The sequence below is a fragment of the Oncorhynchus nerka genome, linkage group LG16, assembly GCF_034236695.1.
Source record: "Oncorhynchus nerka isolate Pitt River linkage group LG16, Oner_Uvic_2.0, whole genome shotgun sequence".
Classification (NCBI taxonomy): Eukaryota; Metazoa; Chordata; class Actinopteri; order Salmoniformes; family Salmonidae; genus Oncorhynchus; species Oncorhynchus nerka.
This window is the reverse complement of record NC_088411.1, coordinates 8,938,351-8,963,224: the sequence shown is the minus strand read 5'-3', so window position 1 is coordinate 8,963,224 and position 24,874 is coordinate 8,938,351. Positions and strand designations below refer to the sequence as shown.

Below are 24,874 nucleotides of genomic sequence, written 5' to 3'. Positions count from 1 at the left end.
TTTTGGGAGGGGATCAGTGCCCTGGCAGCTTTTTATGCTTGCTCTGGAATTTGTGGGCCTGCGAGGACCCCTATCCATCAATACGCTGTCAGCCCCCCTGGTCCCCCTGCCCCCCTCACTCAACCCCACTACAGCTCATTAGAGCCTGCAAGGCGTTGTGACAACTCATCATATCATGAGATAAAGCATGGAGAGACGTGTAGGGCCCCCCAGGGGCCACAAGGTCGCCACCTTCACATTTAGTCTTGAAATTGCCCTGCAAGGTGCCACCAGGCGGAAATGCAAGGCCAACAGCTTTTCCCTGTCCTGCTTTTCTCTCTCTGTCTGTCCCCCTCCTCTTTGTTTCTGTCTCTCACAGGTTATCCTCTTGTAACTGTCAATACCACATGCCTGTGGTGAAGCAGCTCAAAAGTGATTTGACAAAGTTTGATTTGTTTCGTAGACTAAATGATAAGCAATATTGTAAAAACCAAGTTATGTACCATTGGAACGTGAAATACCACTTGATAAAGGTCACGCTTTATTTTCAGATCCAAAACCATGGTCAGTTGAACCATAAAGAAAGAGGATACCTAACCAACTCGGACAAGTTGTGTCCACCCTACATCAGCCCCATTGCATGAGTGGCTGATGGGAATGCCTAGGGGTCAGGGGTCGGACAATGATGCTGAGTGAGTGTGACACGGCCTCTCCGTGGCAACCAGAGGGCGTGCACACAAACACACAGGCCCTCTCTCCATCCACATAGCCCAGACACTAGTGAGATCACCACCAGGGGTCAAGACCCTGATACTGCGACTGTCACTCGCACCAAGGGGGTTCAGCGTACGCACGCATACACTCATGTGAACATGTACGCTCTCACAGACACACTCTCTCAGTTGTCTTTCTTGGCAGTGTGAGTCTTTGTATGTATATATATTTATAAAGTGCGCTACAGTGTGTGTGCAGAGGTGTATGCACATGCTGTAGTACTACAGAGCTTCTGTAAAGGGTTTAGCCATTCAGCAGTTGGAATTTCTGTGGGACACTTTCTTTGAAATGGTTAATCAAGGTCAAGGAACAGTAGTGTATACAAATTCATACAATTGTGTGTTGATTGTGTACCCGTTTGAGCGTGTGTACACTTTCTTGAACAGCTCTCTCGTGATTAGTCTCCTGGTATATTTCTGTCTATAGTAATACTGAAAGTGGTGGGAGTGATGGCAACAGGGCCAGGAAGTCGGCTTTGCTCCTTCCTTTGTAGAGAAACAGAAAATACTCCCACGTAGTTCCTTTGTTTAGCATGTGTGCTTTGTTTAATGCGCCACTTGTTTGAGTAGCTGTGGTGTGATTCCGTCAGCGCCTGTTGTCCGAGGGTGTTAAAAGCAGGTGCTGCACCTAGGCCTACTTTCATTTTAATGGGGGGAAAAAGCAGGTGCGAGGCTTCATTTTAATGGACGGAGTGTGTGTGTGTGTGTGTGTGTGTGTGTGTGTGTGTGTGTGTGTGTGCACACGCAGTGTAGGCTATATCTTATTTTTTTTTGGGGGGGGGGGGGGGGACTAAACTGTATTGTTGATATGGTGTGAACCTAGTCTGTGTTTTCTGCAAAGGCCTGAACTTCAGGTGTGATTGGGCTCATATCAGTAAAACAAAAAATCATCCCGCCTCTCTCCATGGCTGTTCTACTTAAGTTCTGTGCGTGTGTTACAGTCCATATGGGCTCTGCACTGTAGGTGTTGGAATCTGGTATGACTCACCTGTTCTCTCTGTGAAAGTGCAAAAGCTTAACTCATGGACTTGTCAGTGACGTCTGGACTCTAGGGCATGTAGAGGTGTGTGTGTGAGTCAACTTGACCCAAATGGAAGCTGCACAGAATGTTTCACTCTCACACCCATCTTGCTGCATGTGAGCATAGAATTGAGGCATTCTCCAGAGTTGTTTTAAAATAACTGCACTGAAAAATACTTCAGAATGCATTTATTATTTCGTCTTTATACAGACTAGCCTTCTCTGTAAGGCAGCAAACCTCCATTGCTGATGAATGTTTCTCTTTATGGGTGACATTACACCTCCCTCTTTCCTCCCCCCTTCATGGGGTGGTTCTAATCCTCCCCTCATTCACACAGAGAGAGGCTGGCCGCTACAGTAGCCAAACAGCAGTATTGTCCGCATGGCCCAGAAGCCATATAAACTGGAGCACTTGCGTTGTCTATTATTTGCCTGGCTCTGCTCGGGGCTTCTGAAATGGAGGCCTGTTAGCCCCATGTAAATCCCTCTCTACATCTCTTTCAATCTCTCTCTCTTTCTTTCTCTCTCTCACAGCTTCGCTCTCTCTATCATGCTCAAACAGTCTCTCTCTCTCTCCCCCTTTCGCTCTCTGTCCTTTTCTCTCTGTCATCTCTTGCTGTCTCTCTCGCTGTCTCTCGCTCTTAATGCATACTTGGTGGATGGGCATTTTAAACAGTCTCTCAATGGAGACAAAATAACTCATTTAAATGGCCTCTAAAGCCTTTCAGCAGAGGGAGAATTGACAACATTCTTTCACATCATTACTGAAGGGGGTAGAGGAGAGAAGGCCGTTTGGGGCAGCCAGTGCGTTTTGCTCAATGGCTACCTCGTCAGCTGTGTTTGGCAGCTGTCATCTCCGCATCTTTTTTTATCCCTCTGTTCAAGATTTTTAGATTAGATATGGGGACTGTGGGGAAGAAACATGTTGATTTGTGTCTTGTATTCATTTTAACGAGTCGTGTACCACAACCAACACCCTCCCCTCTTCTTCTCTCACTCTCTTTCCTCCCTCTCTCCTCTCACTCTCCAGTATTTTGAGCTCAGGGCTGTGAATGAGTCCCCAGAGTCTCTCCATGTTTCCCAGTAGTTCTACTGGGTTCATTAATCTTTCATTGGGACCATGCGGTGTGGAATGCCACCCCTCCCCCCTCCCTCTCTCGCCTGGCGCTACCCTTCCCCCTCCCCTCTCCTATCTACCCCTCTCACAGCTCCACTGGAAGGGAACTTTACCCACTCCAGCCTGGTACAGTTCAGTTCAGACCAATCTGGTTGTCAGTTACACAGAAATGTATCTCATAAATTGCTCACAGTTGGTTCAGCCTATGGAGATGATGGATTTTCAGCATTAAGCTCTGCACACGTGTCTTGCCTAAGGCCCTCAGCTTTGCATTTGTATAGTTAAATGAGCATAGAGTCCATACATTATCCCTCCCTCCCTCTCCTACTTTAATGCATTTCAAAGTCTATTGGAAAATTGCCACAGCCAGGTTTTGGGTTGGTGCCTCGCCATGGTTAGGGCTGCAAATGAGTGTGTTTGGACTGCAAGAGTGCAAATTGAACTTGTGAAGGGAACATTACCCACACCCCCATTGCTCCTACTCCCTCCCTCCCTCTCTCTACACACACAGAGACACACACCAGCTAGCTCACTCTCCTTTTCCCCAGCATACATCAGCCATGTTACCACAAGCCTGATTAGTGATGCCTCTTTGACTGCCGAGGGACAGAATATGAGTTGAAGAGCAAGACCAGCTCACCGCCAGTGGTTTAAACCAGAACACTAATCTGGTTACTGTGCGTGTGCGCGCGCGTGTGTGTGTGCGCCTGGAGAAGAGGGCTGAGCTCTGGTTAACATGGCCCATGGCGGAGCACCCCTCAGCTTAACTGTAATCTTTGAGTAATTGAAAAAGGGGCCTGGGCCACTTAGGAGCACAAAGAGCAGATTACATAGCTAAAACTAATTTGGTAAAAATGTAGAAATGGATTTTCTCCCCTCTATTATTACAATGCCCCCCTGTCCTCTTTACCTCCCCTCCTCCTCTACCCCCCTCCAATACCAGACCCTGGGGGGACAGCGAGGGGAGGGGTAGAGGGGTGTATAGCAGACGGAGGAGAGGGAATCAGTAGGGTGAAACACTAAGTGAGGGGTTGGATGGTAGAGGATTGCTGACTGTTGTTATAATGGGTGTGGATTTTACACATTTGGTGGTCTGCACATGATCGATCTACCCCCAGTAAGAGGCCACCTTGTCATGCAGCCCCAGTCCAAAACTAAAATGACAGCCCTGCATCTGAGATAGCATTACTGAGTCGCGGAGTGTCGCCGCAAAAGTGTTCTTAATTACCAAGCACACTATTTTCACTCTGCTCTGGCGGTTTGGCGCTCTGAGGGGGTTGATCATTTGATGGCTCTCAATTTTCTAGAGCTTTCTGAGCCATGTTGTAACTCTTCTGCAGGCGCCTGCCATCTCTACCCCTAACCCAAATATTAATACACTCTTCTTTTGTTTTATTTTCTCCCCCTTTCCCCTCCTCCTCTCTCTTCCTCTCTTTATAGTCTAATAAAGTCCCAGTGGTACAGCACCCTCACCACGTGCACCCGCTCACGCCTCTGATCACCTACAGCAATGAGCACTTCACACCGGGCAACCCCCCTCCGCACCTACAGGGAGACGTGGACCCCAAAACAGGTAAGACAGAGAACATACACACACTACACTACACTACACTACGCTACACTACACTACACTACATTGATGCCCCGTTGGGGAATGGTAAAAATGGTTGGGAAATGGTTAACACTCCAGCCAATGTTCCAAAGACACACAGTCCTCAAATCCAAAGAGTGATATTCCAGCGACTTACATACAATAGCCACGAGATCTTCTCCCAAGGTCAACAAAAGAGAAAAAAAAATGTTTATTTTGAATTCCTCAACAGAACACAGAAGAATTCTTATTGTTGTCCACATACAAAGGCTACCACTGCTGCCTATGCAACCACCACAAACACACACACACACACACACACACACACACACACACACACACACACACACATGACTGGCTGATCAAATGTAGTTTTATTTATGGAAGATATAGCCCTTACAAAGCAAAGCATTGCAGGGCCTGCTTTCTCTGACCAGGTGTGAGGTATTTGAGGGCAGACAACGGTCAGGGCTACTCAGACAGAAAGCTTCTCTCTCCTTATGGCTGTGCTATTGTGTCTCTGGTCCTGCAGAAGTAAGCCTGTTGATTTGGCTCTGGCAGGGAGGGGAGGGTCACTATATCCTCTCTCCTCTGACACTACAGGAGGAGGTGGGTGTGTGTGTAAGTTCACATGCCTGAATGCTCCTCTCCCACACACACACACACACACACACACACACACACACACACACACAGCATGTTCCCCATCCATCTAACTTAATTTAAATGTAGCATTCCTTCATGTTAAATGTCCACCAGCAATAAACATTTTGACCTAGCAGGTCAACTCACTTTCAATATGTTGTTCATAATATTGAGTTAGTGTTGAATAGCTTTGAAGGGTCTCTGGTTGTTTTGTTAGGGTTTTGAGGTAATAATGGTCTCTTATTATGATTTTCCTCACAAAAGGGTGATAATGACCCAGCTGCTGTTTAATGTGCCAGTTAATGGTCTGCTTAATTGAGCTTAGTGTTGTTGAATTAATTAACAAGTTATATTAAGACTTCAGCACTGGATGGCAATGGAGAGCAACGTTAGGAACTCTTGCCTCTGAGGAGTGCGTCAGTCAATGCCGCTATGTCTATAGAACTAGGGCATACAACATTTTTGAAACCCTCAACTACAAATGTGGAATAAAAAATAAAACATGTATTTAATGAGGCAAGTCAGTTAAGAACAAATTCTTCTTTACAATGACAGCTTACCCTGACCAAACCCTAACCCGGTTGACGATGTGCCAATTGTACGCCACCCTATGGGACTCCCAATTACGGCCGGTTGTGATACAGCCTGAAAACGAACCAGGGTCTGTAGTGACACCTCTAGCACTTGGATGCAATGCCGTAGAAAGCTGCGCCACTCTGGAACCCTGGAACCCTTAATTTATAACTTTTTATAAAAATTGTTCTCAATTAGTTCGGCATCAGTTTTGAGAGACAAACCTCAGTGAGGGTGTGCCTACTTCTTGGATGCACAAAATGTTCCTTAGGCACCTGTCACTGAACAATGTCTATGGAAACCTTCCCATGGGGCCGATTTTCAAATACCTGGCTTGGCCCTGTGGCGTGGGTATGACACACACCAGCAACACAGCTGTGGACGGATTCATGGGGCCAGGGTTAGTTCTGCAGTACTCTTCACCTGGGTCCACTGTGGCCATATTGGCACTAGCCAAACAAAAACTGCTCCACAGCTGCACTGATATGCAGGCCAGGCAGGACCACTGTAAAATAATGCACCAGAGCAAATAAAAGTCCCTCCGCTGTGCTGGCTGCCAGTGGAACTCAAACACTTCCTTGTCATGTTTTAACGCTCAACACCAGAAAAATGGAAAATACATAATTTCCTCGCTTTCGCCATTCCTCCTTTTTTTACGACAGACCTTTGGAGGCCTAATGTTTTGGGTGGCTTGTCTGCATGTTTTATTTGCCTATCAACTGCCACAGCAAGTGATTGCGACATTGGCAAATGTGTGATTGTTTCGCAGTGTCCTCTGTAGGACATCTCTGTCACTGTATCAGATGAGAAAACTACATTATTTCTGTCTCTGTTAAAAACGTTAGGAGGAATAGGATGAACTAATTCTGGTTAAAAGAAGCTGGAAACCCACGGGCCCCTATTTATAAGGCCTACTTTACAATGTCATAAGCATGTCATAGATGTTATCGAAAGTCATAAATCAAATCACATTGTATTGGTCACATACACATATTTAGCAGATGTTATTGTGGGTGTAGCGAAATGCTTGTAAGAGCCTATGTCAGATAAAGACTGCTAGGCAAATACAACACTGTAGTGTCATCCAGTATATTAGCTATGAAACAAGCTGGCCATTAATAACTTGCAGAGACGGTTTATAACATCCCTTCATTCATGCTTATGACAGTAAGAGAACTTAATAGGTTTATATGAAGTCGAACCCTGTTTATCCCCCCCCTTTCTCTCAGCACGTTATGACACCGTACCGCCAGACTCAAACAGCTTTGATCAGGACGTGTGATTTAGCACTGTGTACATGTGAGCGCAACTGCTCTTCCTCCTCCTCCTCCTCCTCTCCACCCACCCAGCTTCCTGTGATGTCGACTCTGTTCATTATGAAACACACAAAGGAGGAATTTAACACTGACTGATGTTTCGGGGTCCATCTCTCTCTCTCCCTCTTTATTTGTCCCTCTACCCTTGCTCTCTCTACCCTTTCTCTCTCTTTCTCTCCAGGAATTCCAAGGCCTCCACAACACCCAGACATATCTCCCTATTACCCTCTATCGCCTGGCTCTGTAGGGCAGCTCCCCCATCCGCTAGGCTGGTTAGTACCACAGTAAGCAGCATTTTACTATCCTCTTTCTCCACTGTCATCAAGCATGTTTTTTATTGCTCCACGCATGTGCTGGCTACAATGTTTATAACTATGTCTAGATGTAGATCTATTTAGCGGTTTGGATCATTAACTATATCGTTACGGTATAAAATCAGCATCCCTAATGTAGATGATGTAATTTAGCAATAAGGCCCGAGGAGGTGTGGTATATGGCCAATATACCACAGCTAACAGCTGTTCTTATTCACGACGCAACGGCGAGTGCCTGGATACAGCCCTTAGCCATGGTATATTGGCCATATATCACAAACCCCTGAGGTACCTTATTGCTATTATAAACTGGCTACCAATGTAATTAGAGTATTAAAAATAAATGTTTTGTCATACCCGTGGTATATATACCACTGCTATCAGCCAATCAGCATTCAGGGATAGAACCATCCAGTTTATAATGTCAAATGGTTCTCCGTCAGAGGCAATGTCTTCTGGTTTTGTTGGGTTTTCTAAGAGCTTGGTTTCTGTATTTTCCTGACTGGTAACATCATAAGCAGAGCACATAGGGAACGCTCGGTATCCACTTATCTCAAACTGGGCCCTCTCAGTTTTGATCAAGCACTGATTTGACTCCTGGCTGACCACTGTCTCCAGTTTATACATTCTGGCAATGGACCAACTACTGGGCCTTAGAAGCACACTGCGGTTTCCTAACCCTCCCCTTTGCTCCAGCCCCAACTTGATTCTTTGTGGCAAATGCATTTTTGCATTTCTCTGTATTGTCCAATTAGATTAATGAACCGTGATTGCCCGTATTTTACCCAGAATTCCACACGGGGGCTCTCCCCTGGTAACTCTTGTCAACACTTGTTAATATGACAAAAGGCTACAAATGAAGCTCTGTTAATTGAATGTTTTCTCACCGCGATGTAAATACCGGAAGAGGCCCCGAGCGCAGCCACGGCACCCTTTGATTTGCTGCACTTTATTTTGGTATAAATTTACATTCATTATTGGTTGTCTTTGGATGTGTAGACCTCAATTAGCGTGATGGCTCCATTAAAGAGTCCCGCGCTTCGTCTTTAATTATCACAACAAAACACCTAGTTCCAGCTCGGGGAGGAAGGGGCTCCCTCTCCGTCGACACCGAGCGAAGGGTTATGAAATTTAATTAGCCATTCCTATCAAATTTGTGGTATTCAAATTGTTCGGAGTTTGCCTCTCCTTTGATCCGCACTCTGCAATCCCCTAGATTTTAGTCCTGATCAAATGAGAATAAAGAGACCTGCGATCGGGGAGAGAGGGAGAGGGCTTTACCTCCTCTCCTTCCATCAACCCTGTTTCTTTACCTCCCTCTCTTCCCTTTGTTCTTTTTCCTTCTCCTAGGCAAGGTCAACCTGTTTACCCAATCACGACAGGGGGTTTTAGACACCCCTACCCGACTGCACTCACTGTCAATGCATCCATGCAAAGGTGAGTTGAGCCTTGGAAGATAAACAGGCATACACACACACAGGAGGAGGCCATGACGCGGGTGCACACACAGGCGTCACACACAGTTTGCGTAAACTTATCCCTTAAGGAAAGTGCACACTCTCGTCTCCGTGCTCAAAAGGCCAATCCTCCAGTGTCCCCACTATGTGTTGAAATATTAATTATATTTATCACTTTCTAATGAGGCCCCTGAAGAACATTTACCCTAGCTGCATATCAGCCACATCTGTAATGGACGGGGCATGTCCTAGTTTTTAGCCACCAGACACATTGATAAATAAACATATAGACACTTAAAAGAAGAGAATGATGTAGACTCGGGCTTGACACTTGGCTAATGCTTTGTTGGGTCCATTAAGGTCCAGCTCAAGAGGAGAGCTCTGGACTCAAGTGGACCCAGGGGGGCACATATATGTTTGTTGTTGTTGTATTATGTGTCTTTAACTGGGCATGGCTCCCCTGGGGGCTGTGCTCTAATTCTCTGCATTGTGTGGGAAGAGGGAAGAGTTAACTGTGGATGACAAGTACCCTATGATTTGTAGGTTCAGAGTCTTTTCGAAAAACGACAACAACAAAAACAAACAATTCCATATGGCCGCCCCTCCCTTTCCCTTTTCCCCTGTCCCTCTCCCTGAGCCCAGAACAGTATTCACATTTCATTGCAGGCAGCTGGAGAGTTTGGAACGGGGATGGTTTATAGTTTTGAGGGGCGGGGGGTGGGGGGCAGAGGCCTAGGGAGTATGGGGAACAGGCCAAACTTCAGTTTAATTACGTGCTGATTGGAAAAGCAGCTCCTGAGAGTCGACTGTTCAGACCTCTGTGACATTGATGGATAAGTGTGAGCGAGGGAGGAAAGGAGAGAGAATGCAAAAGAAGGGAAGAAGAGAGAGGGAGGCCTCGAATGGGATATGGAAAGGTTAATGTTGTGAAATAGTACCTGACACCCTCAGAACTTTGACATTGAACACGTGTGTACTCGGGTTCCTTATCCCCACCCTCTCTCTCCCTCACACACACACATACACGCACACACACTCTGACATGGCCTCTTGGTACACTTCTTTTAATTAAAAGCAGAAAAGCAGATTGACTTCACACTTTCTGTTAAAAAGAGAGGCTAGGTGAGCCAATAGCTCTTCGTTTGTCCTTTTTCTTGGTTAGCCTTACATTGACACTATATACCTTCACGTGTATTCTTCATTAATACACATGACCTATATACTTAGGTTGATAGTTTATATCATTGTTGGCCACCCCTTGACCCAGACTCCCTTGTGGCTTTAGGAACAGACCCAATCATCTTCACAGTTCACTGTAGCACAGTCTTGTTTTCCATATGTGGGTGTCATCTATGTAGCAGGGTTAAGATGGCGCTAATTTCTCCCCTCTATCCCTATTGTGTCCCTCTTCCACCCCTAGCAACCCCCATGAAGCAGACCTTGCCCTACCCCCTCTCCCAATCCTAGCCCTGGTTGCCTTGCTCTCAGGTACAGGCAGGGTGCGTCTGGTGTCTGGTAGAGCACAGGCAGCCAGACTAAGCAGGACCTGGCAGCATCTAGCGGACCTGTGTTTTAAGTGACAGCTAATTCACCCCTAATGACGGCCTCTACATTGTGATCATCTTATTTCCAGCAAGGCTAATTGAATCTACTGGATGGGGGATTGGCTGGGCTGTGGGGCTGGGGAGAGCTAATGCGTTCTGATGAGCCCTAATTGAATTAGCATAGCTGAATAGGTGGAGGTCTCCATCTCTCTGGAGAAAGGGGCTTTAGCATGTCCTTGTTATAACTTCCACTGGGGAATTGACAAAAAAATAAAAGACGTCCGATTGGGTTGTCAACGGCGTAGAGAAATGGCACAGAGTGGGAAGGTTTGGATAATCGTGTATATGACAGGGTTTCGGGAGCAAAAAATTGTCTCGTCTTTAAAAGGGCTTTTCTTGCTTAAATATGGCACAAGACATCCAGTAGTTAGACACGGACATCCAGTCTGTGTCTAATAATTACATTGAGATGTCCTGATCCTGTATTTTACTGGCTAGCCAGATCTTAAGAAGAGAACTAGTGCTTCAGTATTAGCCCCTAGTGCCACATACCGGCCCAATTAGAATGCAGAGAGCAAGTCTGGCTCTCGTACCTTGCACCCACTCAATGAGCACCTTACACCTAGGTCCTGTTTAAAAAATACATTCTCTGGAAGGAGGAAAAAAGGCAGGCAAGAGAGAGCAGAGTCAGTCGAACGGAGCAAATGAGAGACATTATTTTGATAATGGGATTGGAACCGTACAGGTCCATTATCTCTGGTAGGCCCTGTATGTGACAGGTGGGGAGAAGTGTAAACCCCTCGCCCCCCTGCCCAACGCCTGCGCTTTGATATGTTCCCCCCTCATCGCTCTCTCTCCCTTCCTCCCTCACTACCCCTCTTTTTTCCTGCGGAAGGGAAAGCGCGCCGGCCGAGTTCGTTATCCTGTACATTAACCAGGCACAGGGGTACTTCCTCACATTGGCAATTAAATGGCACTGGCTGACACTGGGCCTGCGTTGCAGCCAATGACCCACCCCCCATCCTTGCCTTTCAGATTGAGACATAGGAGCCTGGGGGTTGGCTAAATTGGTCCAAGGCGCTGTTCTGTTCTGTGCTGATGAGGCAAGATGATGATGCCCCCGCACATCAAAGGGATGGCCGTCATGTTTAAACCATAACCTGGGCCGCGCGGTGGCAGCTGGGGCGAGGGAGGGGGAATGTGGATGTGGTAAGGGGACAGGGAGCAGGAGGAGGAGGAGTGTAGAGAAGGAAGAAGAGAAAAAAATTGGATGCTGGAACAGAGGAAACTTAACAAGAGCACCAAGAGAGAGAGAAAGAAGGCGAGAAGGAATGAAAAAGAGAGAGGAAGAGAGAGAGTAGAGGAAGTGTGGCGGGCTAATGATGAGTGATCCGCAGCCACTGCCACGGTCGCCTCAGCAGATGACATGGCGCAAACACAAACGTGTCAATGATAAAGGGAAGAGAGAAGAGCAGTGGAGGAGAGGAGAGAGCAAGAGAGAGGGAGGAGGGAGAGAGGGAACACTCCCCAGAGATCGCCTGCAACAGAAACGAGTTGTTCCTGGCGAGTTTATGCTCATCATTATATTCTGGCTCCGAGCCATGCAGCCAGACATAGCCAGATAATGAGCTGTTTAAAAAAAATATATAATATTCCTCCTTTTTTTGCCCTTCTTCATCCTCCACTCTTTTTCTATGATTTGTGAACGGTCATGCATAGCTGAGATATATACTGTGCACACACAGACACAGACACACTCATACAAATAATCTTGCACACACACACACATTTACTCTCTCTCACACACACACACACACACACACACACACACACACACACACACACACACTGCTCAATAGATGCTGGTTATTGCCCTCAATCACTGTAGCTGTGGGAGATGATGAAATGATTCCACCAGTATTATGAAGATCTAGAGGGGGGAGATAAAGAATGGTAACACCATTAATAATTCGGATCAAGCATGAGGACAGATAGAATAGGCCTAACACAGTGATGCACAGAAAAAGGTGCCTTGCCAATGGTTAAAGATAAAGTGGTGCACTGAGACTGGGATTTGACATCAGCTCACACAGCGGTTTGGCACAAGACTCCATTGACCTGTAGTTTGTCACATTGTAAAGTAGGGCAAGACATCCTGGGACCTGTATTTGTCATCCACATTCCGGAGAGAGGGGTGGCAGCACTAAACACTGAATTCACCTTGGAGAAAAGGGGAGCCAAGTCACTATTTTGTCTCGGTTATGGAAGCAAGTGAGGATTTTATAGAATCCATTACAAGGACACGTGTAGTTGAAGTGTCTGTATGGACCATTTTGGCTTGTCAAAGATAAACCTTCAGTGCAATGGCTGCCCTGTCTTTCTATTTAACACTCTTCCCACTCCAACACAAATGGACTCTCTTTTTAAAATGAATATACTGTATGAAATATGACTCATTATGATGTGTAGCGTGTGTTTGCTGTGTAACAGTTTCGATGTGATTGTGATCTAAATTTTGTGATACTTATGGGCCGAATCCTTTCTTGATGTACCCGTGCGAAACTCAAGCTTTTGTGTTACGTCATGCATTGGACGTCAATGAGAGATTTGCGTGAAAATCTGGACTTTAATGCTCGGACCTCAAGGTAGGATTCGGCCCTGTATATATGCACATCTGTATTAATGTCGAGTGAGCATATTCTGTTTCTGTTTGTGTCTAATATGTGTCCATCTTCCATTTCACACGTGTCCACTCTGACGATTTACACAGTTTTCTGTCCTCCAGGTTCCCTCACCACATGGTCCCCCCTCACCACAGTTTGCACCAGACCGGAATCCCCCACCCTGCCATCGTCACGCCCAACGTCAAGCAGGAGTCCTCCCACAGCGACATAGGCCTCAACAGCTCGTGAGTACACATACCTGGTTGTTTTCACCATTGTAAACTAAACAGCAGTGTAGTCAAAATTGGCACTGGTCTTGTTGTTCTAAATTCTACCATTACAATAATCTGTTTAATACCAATTCTGGGTATTTGCCAACCATACAGTACTATACTGTACACACTCCACAGGAAACACCAGGACTCGAAAAAGGAGGACGAGAAGAAGAAGCAGCCCCACATAAAGAAGCCGCTGAACGCCTTCATGCTCTACATGAAGGAGATGAGGGCCAAGGTGGTGGCCGAGTGCACGTTGAAAGAGAGCGCCGCCATCAACCAGATCCTGGGACGAAGGGTGAGAGAGAGACAACACCACTATACAGAGGCTCACTCACTATATCTTATTTTGTCTCTACCTCTCACGGCTCTTGACTGAACATGGTCATGTTTACTGTTGACAATTATAGTCTTCTCGCCTTGCACTCACCTCTTTGTATTATGTCCTGTCCCTCTCTCTTCCCCTCCCTCTCTCTTTTTCTGTGTGTCTGTCTATAGTGGCATGCCCTAACACGAGAGGAGCAGGCGAAATACTACGAGCTGGCCCGGAAAGAGCGACAGCTTCACATGCAGCTCTACCCAGGCTGGTCAGCACGAGATAACTATGTAAGTTTTTAAGTTTTCAACATGTACTTCCTGTATTTCTCCCCTCACAAGAACATGTCCCTGGGATGAGTGCTCTTGCTGTTCTGTCTGAGCTGAGAGCTCACCTCCTTAGCAATTCCTGCTGTCTGTTTCCCTAAACACCTTAGTCGATGGAATCTCCAATATACTTTACAGTAGACATGTTGGGCTATTTAAACAGGGCCTAAAAGCCCTGAAATGCTGATGCTGAAGGAAGTTTCTCTCCCAGCGTTGGTGTGTCCAGCAGTACAGATTGACCAGTGAAACTCTGACTCCTCTCAGCCTACCCAAAGCATTGTGCACAAATCTGACTCCCTCACTACAAACCAACAAAGCCTCTATATGCAGCAAAATAAAAGAAGGGGGAAAAAGTACAAAAAGTGAGAAGGGAAAATTCTGTTATGGCCTGCAGTGGCAGTTAAAACCAGCGGGCAGAGAGAGCGAGAGAATGAATGAATAAATAAACAGAAATATGGGCCCCGTTTTTATTTCATGTCTCGGGTCTTCTGCAATATAATAACTAAGGTTCCTGTCTATTTCTCTTCTTTTGGCGGGTAACCAACAGGGCAAAAAGAAGAAGAGAAAAAGGGATAAGCAGCCAGGAGAGGGCAATGGTAAGTGAGCTCCAATTACCTCCTATTAGAGGAGCCCCATCATGTGTCAGGACTGTGTGACATCTCACAAGATAAAAGTCTAACCCGTTTTTTTTTTTTTTTTGTGTTGTTGTGCCTGGCTCGTTTTTTTGTACATAGTTATGCTACCCAATGCAATATTTAAATGGTAGACTTGCTTGTTCGCCCCCTCCTTCCATTCCCCATCCCCTCCCCTAGCCTTCCCCAGCTAATAACATTGAATATGCATGACCCCCCCCACCAGCCTCATCCCTCCTCCTCACCCCCGCCAACATCACCCCTCTCCACTTTGCCCCCCAGCATTTATGATACTATGATGTGTGTTTTGAGAATGTGAAATTTAAGCGTTGTGAGAGCCATTAACTTTGCCAGTGTTGTGTGTGTCTGTGTGTTATAATGCCTGTGCCCTGCAGATAGACTGTACGCTTGTGTGTGTGTCTGTGTCTGTGCGTGTGTGGGTGCGTGTGTGTGTGTGTGTGTGTGTGTGTGTGTGTGTAACATGGGCTGCCCCTGCTTGTCTGCATGCATGCACACAAACAAACAAAAATCACCCACTTCTTGAAATTAAGGAGGTTTGCTAATTCTATTATTTCTTCATTTTATATTCTTATTATTCATATTCTTCTGATAATCCATATTGTGAGTTGAGAAGGAGAAATGCGGCATATTAAACTGTATTTTACGCTCGTTTACGTGAAGGATCCCCTCTTGAAGGCCTCTCTATCTGTTCTTTTTTTCAGAACACAGAGAATATTTTCCAAACCCTTGCCTTTCACTCCCTCCGATTACAGGTGCTAATGTCATTTTGAGTCTTAAATTACTAACTTGTTTTTTTTTTCTCTTTTTGGTTTATCATGTATTTATTTATCTATGTGTGTGTATTATATTCTATTTATAAGTAGTTTTACTAAGCTAAATACAATATTTGAAGGATGTTATTGACTTTGTTTGCTGCTTTATTTCTTAAAATGTTGATTATGTTTATTTATTTGACCATTTTATTTATTATACTAGCAAAAGTATGTTTCATTTGATATACTTACACATTTATTTAATGATGCTTCTATGTTAAAGTAATTCATTCCAGAACAATCTTCCCCATTTGGCCAAATCAATATGTAGTATATATTTATAGCAGTGACTGTAAAAGTTACAGAATCTTAATGTTGAGTTATGACCCAGAGAGTTGATGTCAGTCAGGGTAAACCTCCTTAATCTATTTGCTTCAGTAGCTGCACCTGTTCCTTTCCCTGGGCCAGCATGAGTTGGGCCTATTCCCCTTCTATGCTGTCTCTGCTCAAACTAGGACCTGGATTCAAACAACTCACCACAGGATTCCTCCTTTGACCCAAGTGTAAACTTTGCTCTACATATGATTATTAAGCCATTATGGCTGCATTTACACAGGTAGCCAAATTCTGATATTTTTTCCCCACTAATTGGTCTTTTGACCACATCAGATTTTTTCACATATTCAGTGCTGATCTGATTGGTCAAAATTCGAAGGGGGGGAATCTGAATTGGGCTGGCTGTGTAGAGCCCCTGGTAGAGTTCTAGAAGATTACACAACAAATTGTTTGTTGACAGGTCAAGGTAAAGGAAAACTTTGTGTCAGGTGGTTGAATTCAGGTCTAAGTAGAAGTGCCCTTGCTGCATTCAGTAGGGTTCAACCCTTTAATGCTTTCGCTGGCAGGGACTAACCCAAACCTTCCCTTATTTTAACAGTCTGATACTGCTGCCTCTTTCACCTATCACCTATACCCTCTCCTTTTCAAATATGCTGATAAAAAGATAACTATGAATGGCACTTTGCAGAAATGTAATCATGTCTGCATTATTTCCCCCATCGTATTCTCTACCTTAAACAAATACCTATTATCTTTTTATTCGCTTTTTTATACTTAATCCTTGCACATTTATCCATTTGTTTACTTTTTGCTTGTGGTTTGATTTGACTAATGTCTGAAACACTAACTGTGTCTTCTGACAGTCCTTTTCTATAAAGGCATACTGCACAATTACTTGCATCTTTTTAATTAGGGGGGGAAATAAGCTAAATATGCCACGATTTTGAGACTCGCAGCCTCACTGTTTTACGATTTTTCTCCTTTATTTTTCTCCTCTTTCTCTTCCCTCCTTTTTGGTTTTTCTTCCTCCTCTGCTGGCTTCCCTCCCTGTTGTGGCATCAGACCTGAGCGCTCCTAAGAAGTGTCGAGCGCGCTTTGGGCTCGATCAGCAGAATAACTGGTGTGGCCCGTGCAGGTGTGTATGGTGTGTGTGGCATGAACGCCAGGGCCAGGTGACGGCTGTTCTCTGAGCTGGGACTTCCTCCTTCCCTCCCCGACTCCCTCTCTCCTTCCTTCGCCAGGCTTTCGCCACCTCACAATTCTTCCTCCAACCCAGCCCTGCCAGTTTGGCCTGCCTCTATCCACTAGTTTTATTGGTGTTTGGGAACAGGGTTAACAGGGTATGCGTCAATGTGTGTGCGTGTGTTTGTTTGAGTGGTGTTTGTATATAACTCTAGATTCTCTACATATAGATGTGGGGTTGGGCGGGTCCAATAGGGGGTATTCTCTTTAGGAATTAGCCACAATGAGGGTCAGGACTCATCAGATGGTAGACTGGGTCTGAGAGGAGTTGGAGACGTGATGGCCTGGTCTGTGTGGAGGAAGTCCCAGTGTTGACAGCCCAAACCTAAGCCCTGCCTACATGTGTTGTCTGTCCAATGACGTGTCCATTTTCTGTGTTTTTGTATTGTTTGTGTGTCTACCTCTTTGGCTAACAGATGCAAATACCCCAAAGAAGTGTCGTGCCTTGTTCGGGCTTGACCAGCTGAGTTTATGGTGCAAACCATGCAGGTATACCCCTGTAGTATCTATGGGAGGACAACCGTATAGACAACCACTTCCTTCTCTTACGTCTTCTCAAGACATCCCTCGAAAATATATGTATTATGTTTTCTTCAATGTGTTAATTGATGGCCTTCTTTTATCTGTTCCTTTTCCTGATTGTGGAATTTTTTGCTATAGCTTCTCTAAGCAAGTCATTTTACTTATTTTCTTTGAAAACTAGAAGCCCAGTGGCAGAAAATGGATTTGCTAGCATTGTTATTTGTACACTACCTCGGCAATAACAATAACATTGTAAAGAAAGGTCCCGGTTGCAACATTGTAAACAATCAAATTTAGGAGCCCTTTGGGTATTTTTGTTGTAATGTAATTTTTTAAAACACATTTATGGTTTCTGATACCATTCTTGTGTCAAGTTGAAAGGTTGAAATCCATTTTCTATCCAGGCTGTATGTAAGTGCCTGACATTCTAACTGTCTTAAGTGTTTGTCTGAATTGGCCCTCTTGATAACCTTGTCATGCTAAGACTTGGCCCTGCTTCTCAGAGGGCACCAGAGTGACTTTCTTCTATGCCCTCTTCCTCCTCCTCCTCTTCTTCTTCCTCCAAACTCCTCTCTGATAACCCGTACTTAGTCCCTACATGTTGTCTTTCTGTTCTGACACAAGCAGTCTTTGAATTGGAAATATTTTCATGGTAGGTATTTGTTTCTGCTAAGTAATACCCCTCTCTGTGTCTGGCTTGCACTGTGTCCCCACCTCTACACTGACCATTGTGACATGCCGTTTGGTACTGTGTATCACTGGTCAACCCAAGGCATGCGACCTATCAACGCATTTCATTTTTCTTATTTTGTTTTCAATATTGATCTGGAGTTATTACTCCGGAAATATTTCTGCCATTTTGTCATTGCCTCAAAGAAAACAGGATATTGAGTGATCTTACCGAGTCACTTATCCCCTCACATTTTATGAGTGGTTATAAACGTTGAATTCACATGGCATTCAATTAAAGTAATCCACAAAGACAAATACAGTTGAACTCTTTTAGAAATGCTCCACACTCAGTTTTAACAGTTACAAGTAATTTTACTGTAGATTTTAATTAAGATGTACACGGTTGATCACATTGAGAAAGGGATGATATTCTCACAGTATTTCCTGATCTAGTCCATGAACATAACAAGGGTAAATGATGAGCGAGGCAGCAACGGGGTGCCAGAGGGCCAGGCTTGGGAATAGCCAGGGATAATTCCTGCTTCGTTTAAGGAGCCGAGAGGTTAACAGACCTCACTGGGATCCATTTCCTGAAAGATGCATCTGGCGTAATTCCCCTGGAGACTGAGAAATCAATATGTTACACAGGCACATACTATCAATCGATATGTCTGTTAAAAAATGGATATTAGCTCATTTGTAGCGGTTTGACAGGCAGTTATCAGTTTAGCCTTGACAGAGGAAGAGACAGCCTAGCACTGGTAGAATAATAGCATTTTACGATGGTAGCTAACAGTCAATACCACACAATACTCATACAGGGTCTTTGACAGCCAAGCAGACAACTCAACCCAACTCCCTTTCCTTGCTTTTCAGTTGACATTTCCCGTGGTTCACTCTTTCTTTCTTGTGTGTCCGTGTTGTGTGCCTGTCCTCTTTGTGTAATTGTTCAGTCACAGAAGTGCTTGCCTTTTTTGTTCAGCATGCTATCAGTGTAAGGTATATGTGGCTGTCCAAATGTCTGCTTTTCTTTCCCCATTCTCCCTTTTTCTTCATTCCTCTGTTTTATCAGTTTTCACTGATCGATCTCCCTCTCTTTTTTCCATCTCTTTCTCTCTCGCACACTGTTTGTACAGACAGGGTATGACTTGACAAACAGGCCATACCTTGATTGAACAATAGAACAGAGATGCTGACATTTCTCAAAGGCTAGCTGAACCAAAGCATCATTTCTTTCAGTCACTTCTGCCCTTCTCCTTCCCTCCCTCCACACCTATGAATTCTGTTCTTTCTCCTTGCTCATTGTCCCTGTGAGCTAGCAACACAGTCTGAACCACAGTGTATTTGCCCTTCAGGCAAGCACAGTCCTTGTGATAAGGAGTTGTTGTAGAGGTCAGGGTAAGACGAGGTGGGCAGAGGCTCCCCTCCCTCCCAGCCTTCCTCCACCCCAATTGAACATAGCACACACACAGCCATCTCAGATACAAACACACACACACACACGCTGCAGGCACGCCAGACAAGGGAGGGTCCAAACCCGAGCAGAAATGCAAACATGACGCCGTTACCCTTCATACTCACACATATGTCTTAGGGGCAGGTGCAGCGTAGTGTTCATGAACTCTTACCTCTGCATCCAAAGTCTCCCCTCTGAGGAAAGGAGAGAGAGAGAGGTCAGGATAGTGAAGGGAAGGGAGGAGAGAGGGAGGGAGGACTAGTATTTCAGAAGAGCAGGGTGATCCCTGGCGGTAGCTCTTCACCAGGGCCAGCTCTTTGTTTCAGTCAAGATCAGAAGTCTATGAGGAAACGTTTGAGAAAAAAGAAGAAACCTGCACACGGCTCTTGATAGTATCTCTGCTCTTTAATAAGCCTATCTGCCTTAAGGCCTTCGTCAGAGCTTTTGTAAGATTAAAATACTTTTTAAAATAGAAGAAAGAAAAGTGAGCTGTTATAGATTTGCCATGAAAACCATTTTTCATCCTTCTTTATTCTTAATCCATTTCTCATCCATCATTTTCATCATCCTGCTGCTTCTCCTGTTTCATGATCCTGTCTGTCTGTTTGGTGTACTGTGTTGTACTGTATATGTACTGTATATGTACTGTATATGGGAATCTGAGAAGGCCACTTGTAGCCTTAATCCTCAGCTAGGCTGTAGTGGTGGCAACCACTTAAATGCACCAGAAAACAACAATAATTTAAGGCCCAGAAATAGGTTTTAGATTGAATCTTTAAGACACTGATATTATGCAAATTAAACAAGATGGTGCATTTAAGTTGACTGCTAAGGCTCAGCTATTGCCCAGCAGATTGCTGTCAGTTCTGGGATGTCATGCTAAAAAGCGTCTTTCTCTGTCCCCCATCTCCAGGAGAAAAAAAAAGTGCATTCGCTACATCCAAGGTGAAGGCAGCTGTGCCAGTCCTCCCTCTTCGGACGGAAGCTTACTAGACTCCCCCCCATCCTCCCCCTCCTCGGTGGCCCCCTCCCCCTCCTCGAAAGAGTCCAAACCTCAGACTGAACAAATGCAACCTCTCTCACTGACTATGAAACCGGCCCACCAGCCTCTCCACCACCCGCACCTCCTGGCTGGGCATCCTCCTCCGCCATCTTTGGTTCTGCTGGAAAACTCTGCTGCTGCAGCGGGTAAAATGCCTGGCGCAGCCCACAATGGAGCCCATGACCACGGCAATGTCTCGTCCTCGCGGCAACCGGGCTCCTCAGGCGCCTCCCTGGCCAGGCCCTTGGCAGCATCGCTGTGTCATTCCCACTCGCTACACCCCAACTCCACGGCCCCTCAGCCTCTGTCGCTCGTGACCAAGTCTATAGAGTAGCCTCCCTCCTTATTCACTCCTGTCCTTCCTTCCTATTTTTCTAGCTCTGCACACCTCTATTCGGGCCCTCTTTCTTTTCTATCTTTTTGTCTATTTCTGTGCCATAAGGCTTTGAAAATTAGTTATTGTTTTATCAAAGTTCATTGGTCAATATTTGACCCATCATTATCAAAAAATATATATAATTATTATAATGAATGAATAATACAAAGAGCTGTAGAGTATAGCTTTGGGAATTTGCCAACATTTTCTTAACTTTTTATTTTTTATTATTTTTTATTTTGTAGTGTTAAACAGTGCAACAGAAAATTGTTATGTAGTTCCACTTAAACATGTTTAAATCACAGATATTAAAAGGTAGGTTAGATGATTATTCAATGAGCCCTTTTCTTGAAAGAGTTGGTTCTCCTTCATTATTTGTATTAAATACGAGCTTGCGAACCAATCATTTGACACCCGTACAAACCCTGGAGGGCATGAGGATCGTGGAGACACCTCTCTTACTGAGGAACAACTTTAATTGTGATGTTACTTGTTCTTCTTTAAATGTACAGAAATATTGGTGTGTGTGGGGGGGGGGGGTATTGTTTTAATGTGCATTGTTCCATTACGTTGTCTTTTTTGTTGTTGTTTACCTTTGGGGGTGGAGTCAGGTGGGGTGGTTGGACTTGGAGGGGAGACAGGGGAGGGCTATTGAGGTGGGTGGGGGGGTTGCGCTATTCAATACAAAATGTCACAACGCTAGGACCAGTAGTATTTATTGCTTTAGAGATTGCTTGTTGTATCTTGTATGTTGTCCCTTTTTAAATATTTTCTTTTCTTAATACATTGTATAAATATTTTTTCTTAACGTAAGCAACTTATATATGAAATGATCCATTTTTACAAGGAGGTTTTAAAGGTAAATCTTTTTGTTGTTGTTGACAACCTGGATTCCACCCAATGTACTGTGTAGATTTCACGAACAGAGGTATGCACAACTTCATTTCAAGAAATGCGTCTATAAGCCATTTTACAAAAGAAGAAAAGAAACTTGAAACAACAAGGGACAGTGGGTACCGTGTCTTCAGTAGTTTGGGAAAGTGTCAAAGCCCTTCTTTTTTATTGCACAGTCTCATCTCTACCAGACTGTAGATTTGTGTACAGATTTTCCGTGCCAAATTTTGTGATAATTTTCTCTCCCCCCTCTAACCACGCTGTAGGGTTTTTCTGTTGTTGATTGTTTTTTGTTTTTTAAAACCATACTTTGCTGTGACGTTACATAGATTGCTATGTATGTAGTATAAATGTTGCTATAACAAATGTGTTTGGTAGCAGATTGTCAAATATTACAATTTAAACTGATTAAAAAGACGGACATCATACTGTATAAACCCACAAGGGCCAAATTATGTATATTAGGAGGTTCATAAAAAACTATGAAATAACTACAAAAAAATAGACAAACTGCCACTTTTAAGTACACAGCTACATATAGGTAGGTAGAAAAAATAGGCATGTTGATGTTGCAAGAGGCTGTAAAAAAGCTACAAGAGAATCATCCACTCGGTACCATTGTAGTTGACATGACGCGACTGTAACCTGTCGATTTCTTCTCTGGTTTATTAAGATGCTAATGATGAATAGTTTGAATGTTTCCTTAACGGCTGTGATGTTCCTGTTCTATTTTATGCTCTTATCTTTTGTTTAATTTTTTGTTTTTTTCCCTGTTATTTTAAATGGTTCCAAAACCATGTTTTTGTAATGAATAAATGTTTATGCTGTACAGTCTCTGTAGCATGCAGTTCTGTATTAATAAAAGCGACTTAGTATGTGCAGATAAATCTGTGTCTAACTTTTGTGATAGAATATGTGAGTGCAGCAACAAAATGAGAGATCGCAGTAGTGTAAAGGCATAGCCGCAGGGAATTAGGGGTGCTGAGGGTGCAGCAGCACCCCCTAAAAAATCATAATAAAAAATATATAAAGAAATGTACCTTTTTTTTGTGCACTGGGCCTTTACTAATATTAGTGGACCAATATAGACGTCTGTAGCGTGGGCCATTTTTTATTGTTTTGCATGTCCGTTATGGCAAAAAAAAGGTAGTATAATTAAGTACAGTAACTTGCAGGATTCAATAGTTGGAATTGTAAGAGTTGTTGCCCTGTCCCTTTCTCTGCAATGGTCATTTTAATGGAATCCAGAACAAACAAAACCCTGTCCTCAAACATTTACATCAAAAGGTGCAAAGTTATGGACAAACACACAAAACATCCACATCAAATTAAATATTTTTCTTGATCAAAAAACATGGAAAACAACCACTTTTTGTGCAGTTTTAATTTGCCATCCTTACAAATCACTTATTGTCAAAGTACATTAGTGTAGTGTATTGTACATAGGCTGGCCATCTAGGTTTGTACCTGTAGACTTTCCATCACCATGAAAGGTACTTTGAGACCTCAAGTGGTTTGTGATGATGTAGCTCAGTTGGTAAAGCATGGCGCTTGCAATGCTAGGGTTGTGGGTTTGATAACCACATGGTGACCAGTATGAAAATGTATGCACTCACTACTGTAAATTGCTCTGGATAAGAGCGTCTACTAAAATGGAAAAGGAATGAATAGACCATTTCAGTTGTACATTGAAATAAGTTGCATTTGCAAAGTATTTCAAGAAACTGGAAAACATACAGTACCAGTCAAAGTTTGGACAAACCTACTCATTCAATGCCAAAGTGTGCTAGTCCTATATAAACGGACCTATATAGATGTCGTCAGCACGGGCAACATTTTTGTCTGCATCCCACTGTCGGCAAAAAAGTTGCTGCACCCCCACCCCCAAACTACACTGAATAAAAAATATAAACTCAACATGTAGTGTTGGTTGCATGTTTCATGAACAAAAAAATGACAGACGTTTTCCATGAGCACAAAAAGTTAATTTCTCTCAAATGTTGTGCACATATTTGTTTACATCCCTGTTAGTGAGCATTTCTCCTTTGCCAAGATATCCATCCACCTGACAGGTGTGGCATATCAATAAGCTGATTAAACAGCATGATAATTACACAGGTGCACCTTGCACTGGGGACAATAAAAGGCTACTCTAAAATGTGCAGTTGTGTCACAACACAATGCCACAGATGTCTCAAGTGTTGAGGGAGCATGCAATTGGCATGCTGACTGCAAGAATATCTACCAGAGCTTTTGCCAGAGAATTTAATTTTCATTTCTCTACCTCCAACGTTGTTTTAGAGAATTTGGTAGTATGTCCAACTGGCCTCACAACCGCAGTACATTAGAGTGTCTAGTTTGAGAAACAGACACCTCACAAGTCCTCAACTGGCAGCTTCATTAAATAGTACCCGCAAAACACCAGTCTCAACGTCAACAGTGAAGAAGCGACTCCAGGATGCTGGCCTCCTAGGCAGAGTTGCAAAGAAAAAGCCATATCACAGACTGACCAATAAAAAGAAAAGATTAAGATGGGCAAAAGAACACAGACACTGGACAGAGGAAATCTGCCTAGAGTTCTAACATATTGTGCTAACATAATTGCAAAAGGGTTTTCTAATGATCAATTAACCATTTATACTAACACAACGTGCCATTGGAACACAGGAGTGATGGTTGCTGATAATAGGCCTCTATTCGCCTATGTAGATATTCCATTAAAAAAATCAGCCGTTTCCAGCTACATTAATCATTTACAACATTAACAATGTGTGTACACTGTATTTCTGATCAATTTGATGTTATTTAATGGACAAAAAATTGGCATTTCTTTAAAAAACAAGGACATTTCAAAGTAACCCCAAACTTATGAACGGTAGTGTGTATAGTGTGTACTGTCAACTGCGTTAATTTTCAGCAAACTTAACTTGTGTAAATAATTGTATGAACATAACAAGATTCAACAAGTGAGACATAAACTGAACAAGTTCCACAGCCATGTGACTAACAGAAATGGAATA

General features: G+C 43.9%; 1 protein-coding gene across 26 annotated transcripts in view; it reads left to right on the top strand.

Moving 5' to 3' along the window:
• LOC115143988 (transcription factor 7-like 2) overlaps positions 1 to 22,741 on the top strand; it is a 103,551-nt gene extending 80,810 nt beyond the window's left edge. For 2 of the 26 annotated variants that reach the window (XM_065002409.1, XM_065002400.1), the window contains 10 exons: positions 4,330 to 4,462; positions 7,196 to 7,298; positions 8,679 to 8,765; positions 13,100 to 13,237; positions 13,379 to 13,565; positions 13,766 to 13,874; positions 14,443 to 14,505; positions 15,264 to 15,314; positions 17,309 to 17,381; positions 20,456 to 22,741. In XM_065002409.1, the coding sequence (XP_064858481.1) occupies positions 4,330 to 4,462; positions 7,196 to 7,298; positions 8,679 to 8,765; positions 13,100 to 13,237; positions 13,379 to 13,565; positions 13,766 to 13,874; positions 14,443 to 14,505; positions 15,264 to 15,314; positions 17,309 to 17,381; positions 20,456 to 20,918 (1,407 nt within the window). In that variant the 3' untranslated portion in view covers positions 20,919 to 22,741. Of the gene's footprint in view, positions 1 to 4,329; positions 4,463 to 7,195; positions 7,299 to 8,678; positions 8,766 to 13,099; positions 13,238 to 13,378; positions 13,566 to 13,765; positions 13,875 to 14,442; positions 14,506 to 15,263; positions 15,315 to 16,712; positions 16,786 to 17,308; positions 17,382 to 20,455 lie in introns of all 26 variants that reach the window. The other 24 variants (XM_029684528.2, XM_029684521.2, XM_065002411.1 and 21 more) reach the window with 20 other exon arrangements.
• Positions 22,742 to 24,874: the final 2,133 nt, after the last annotated feature.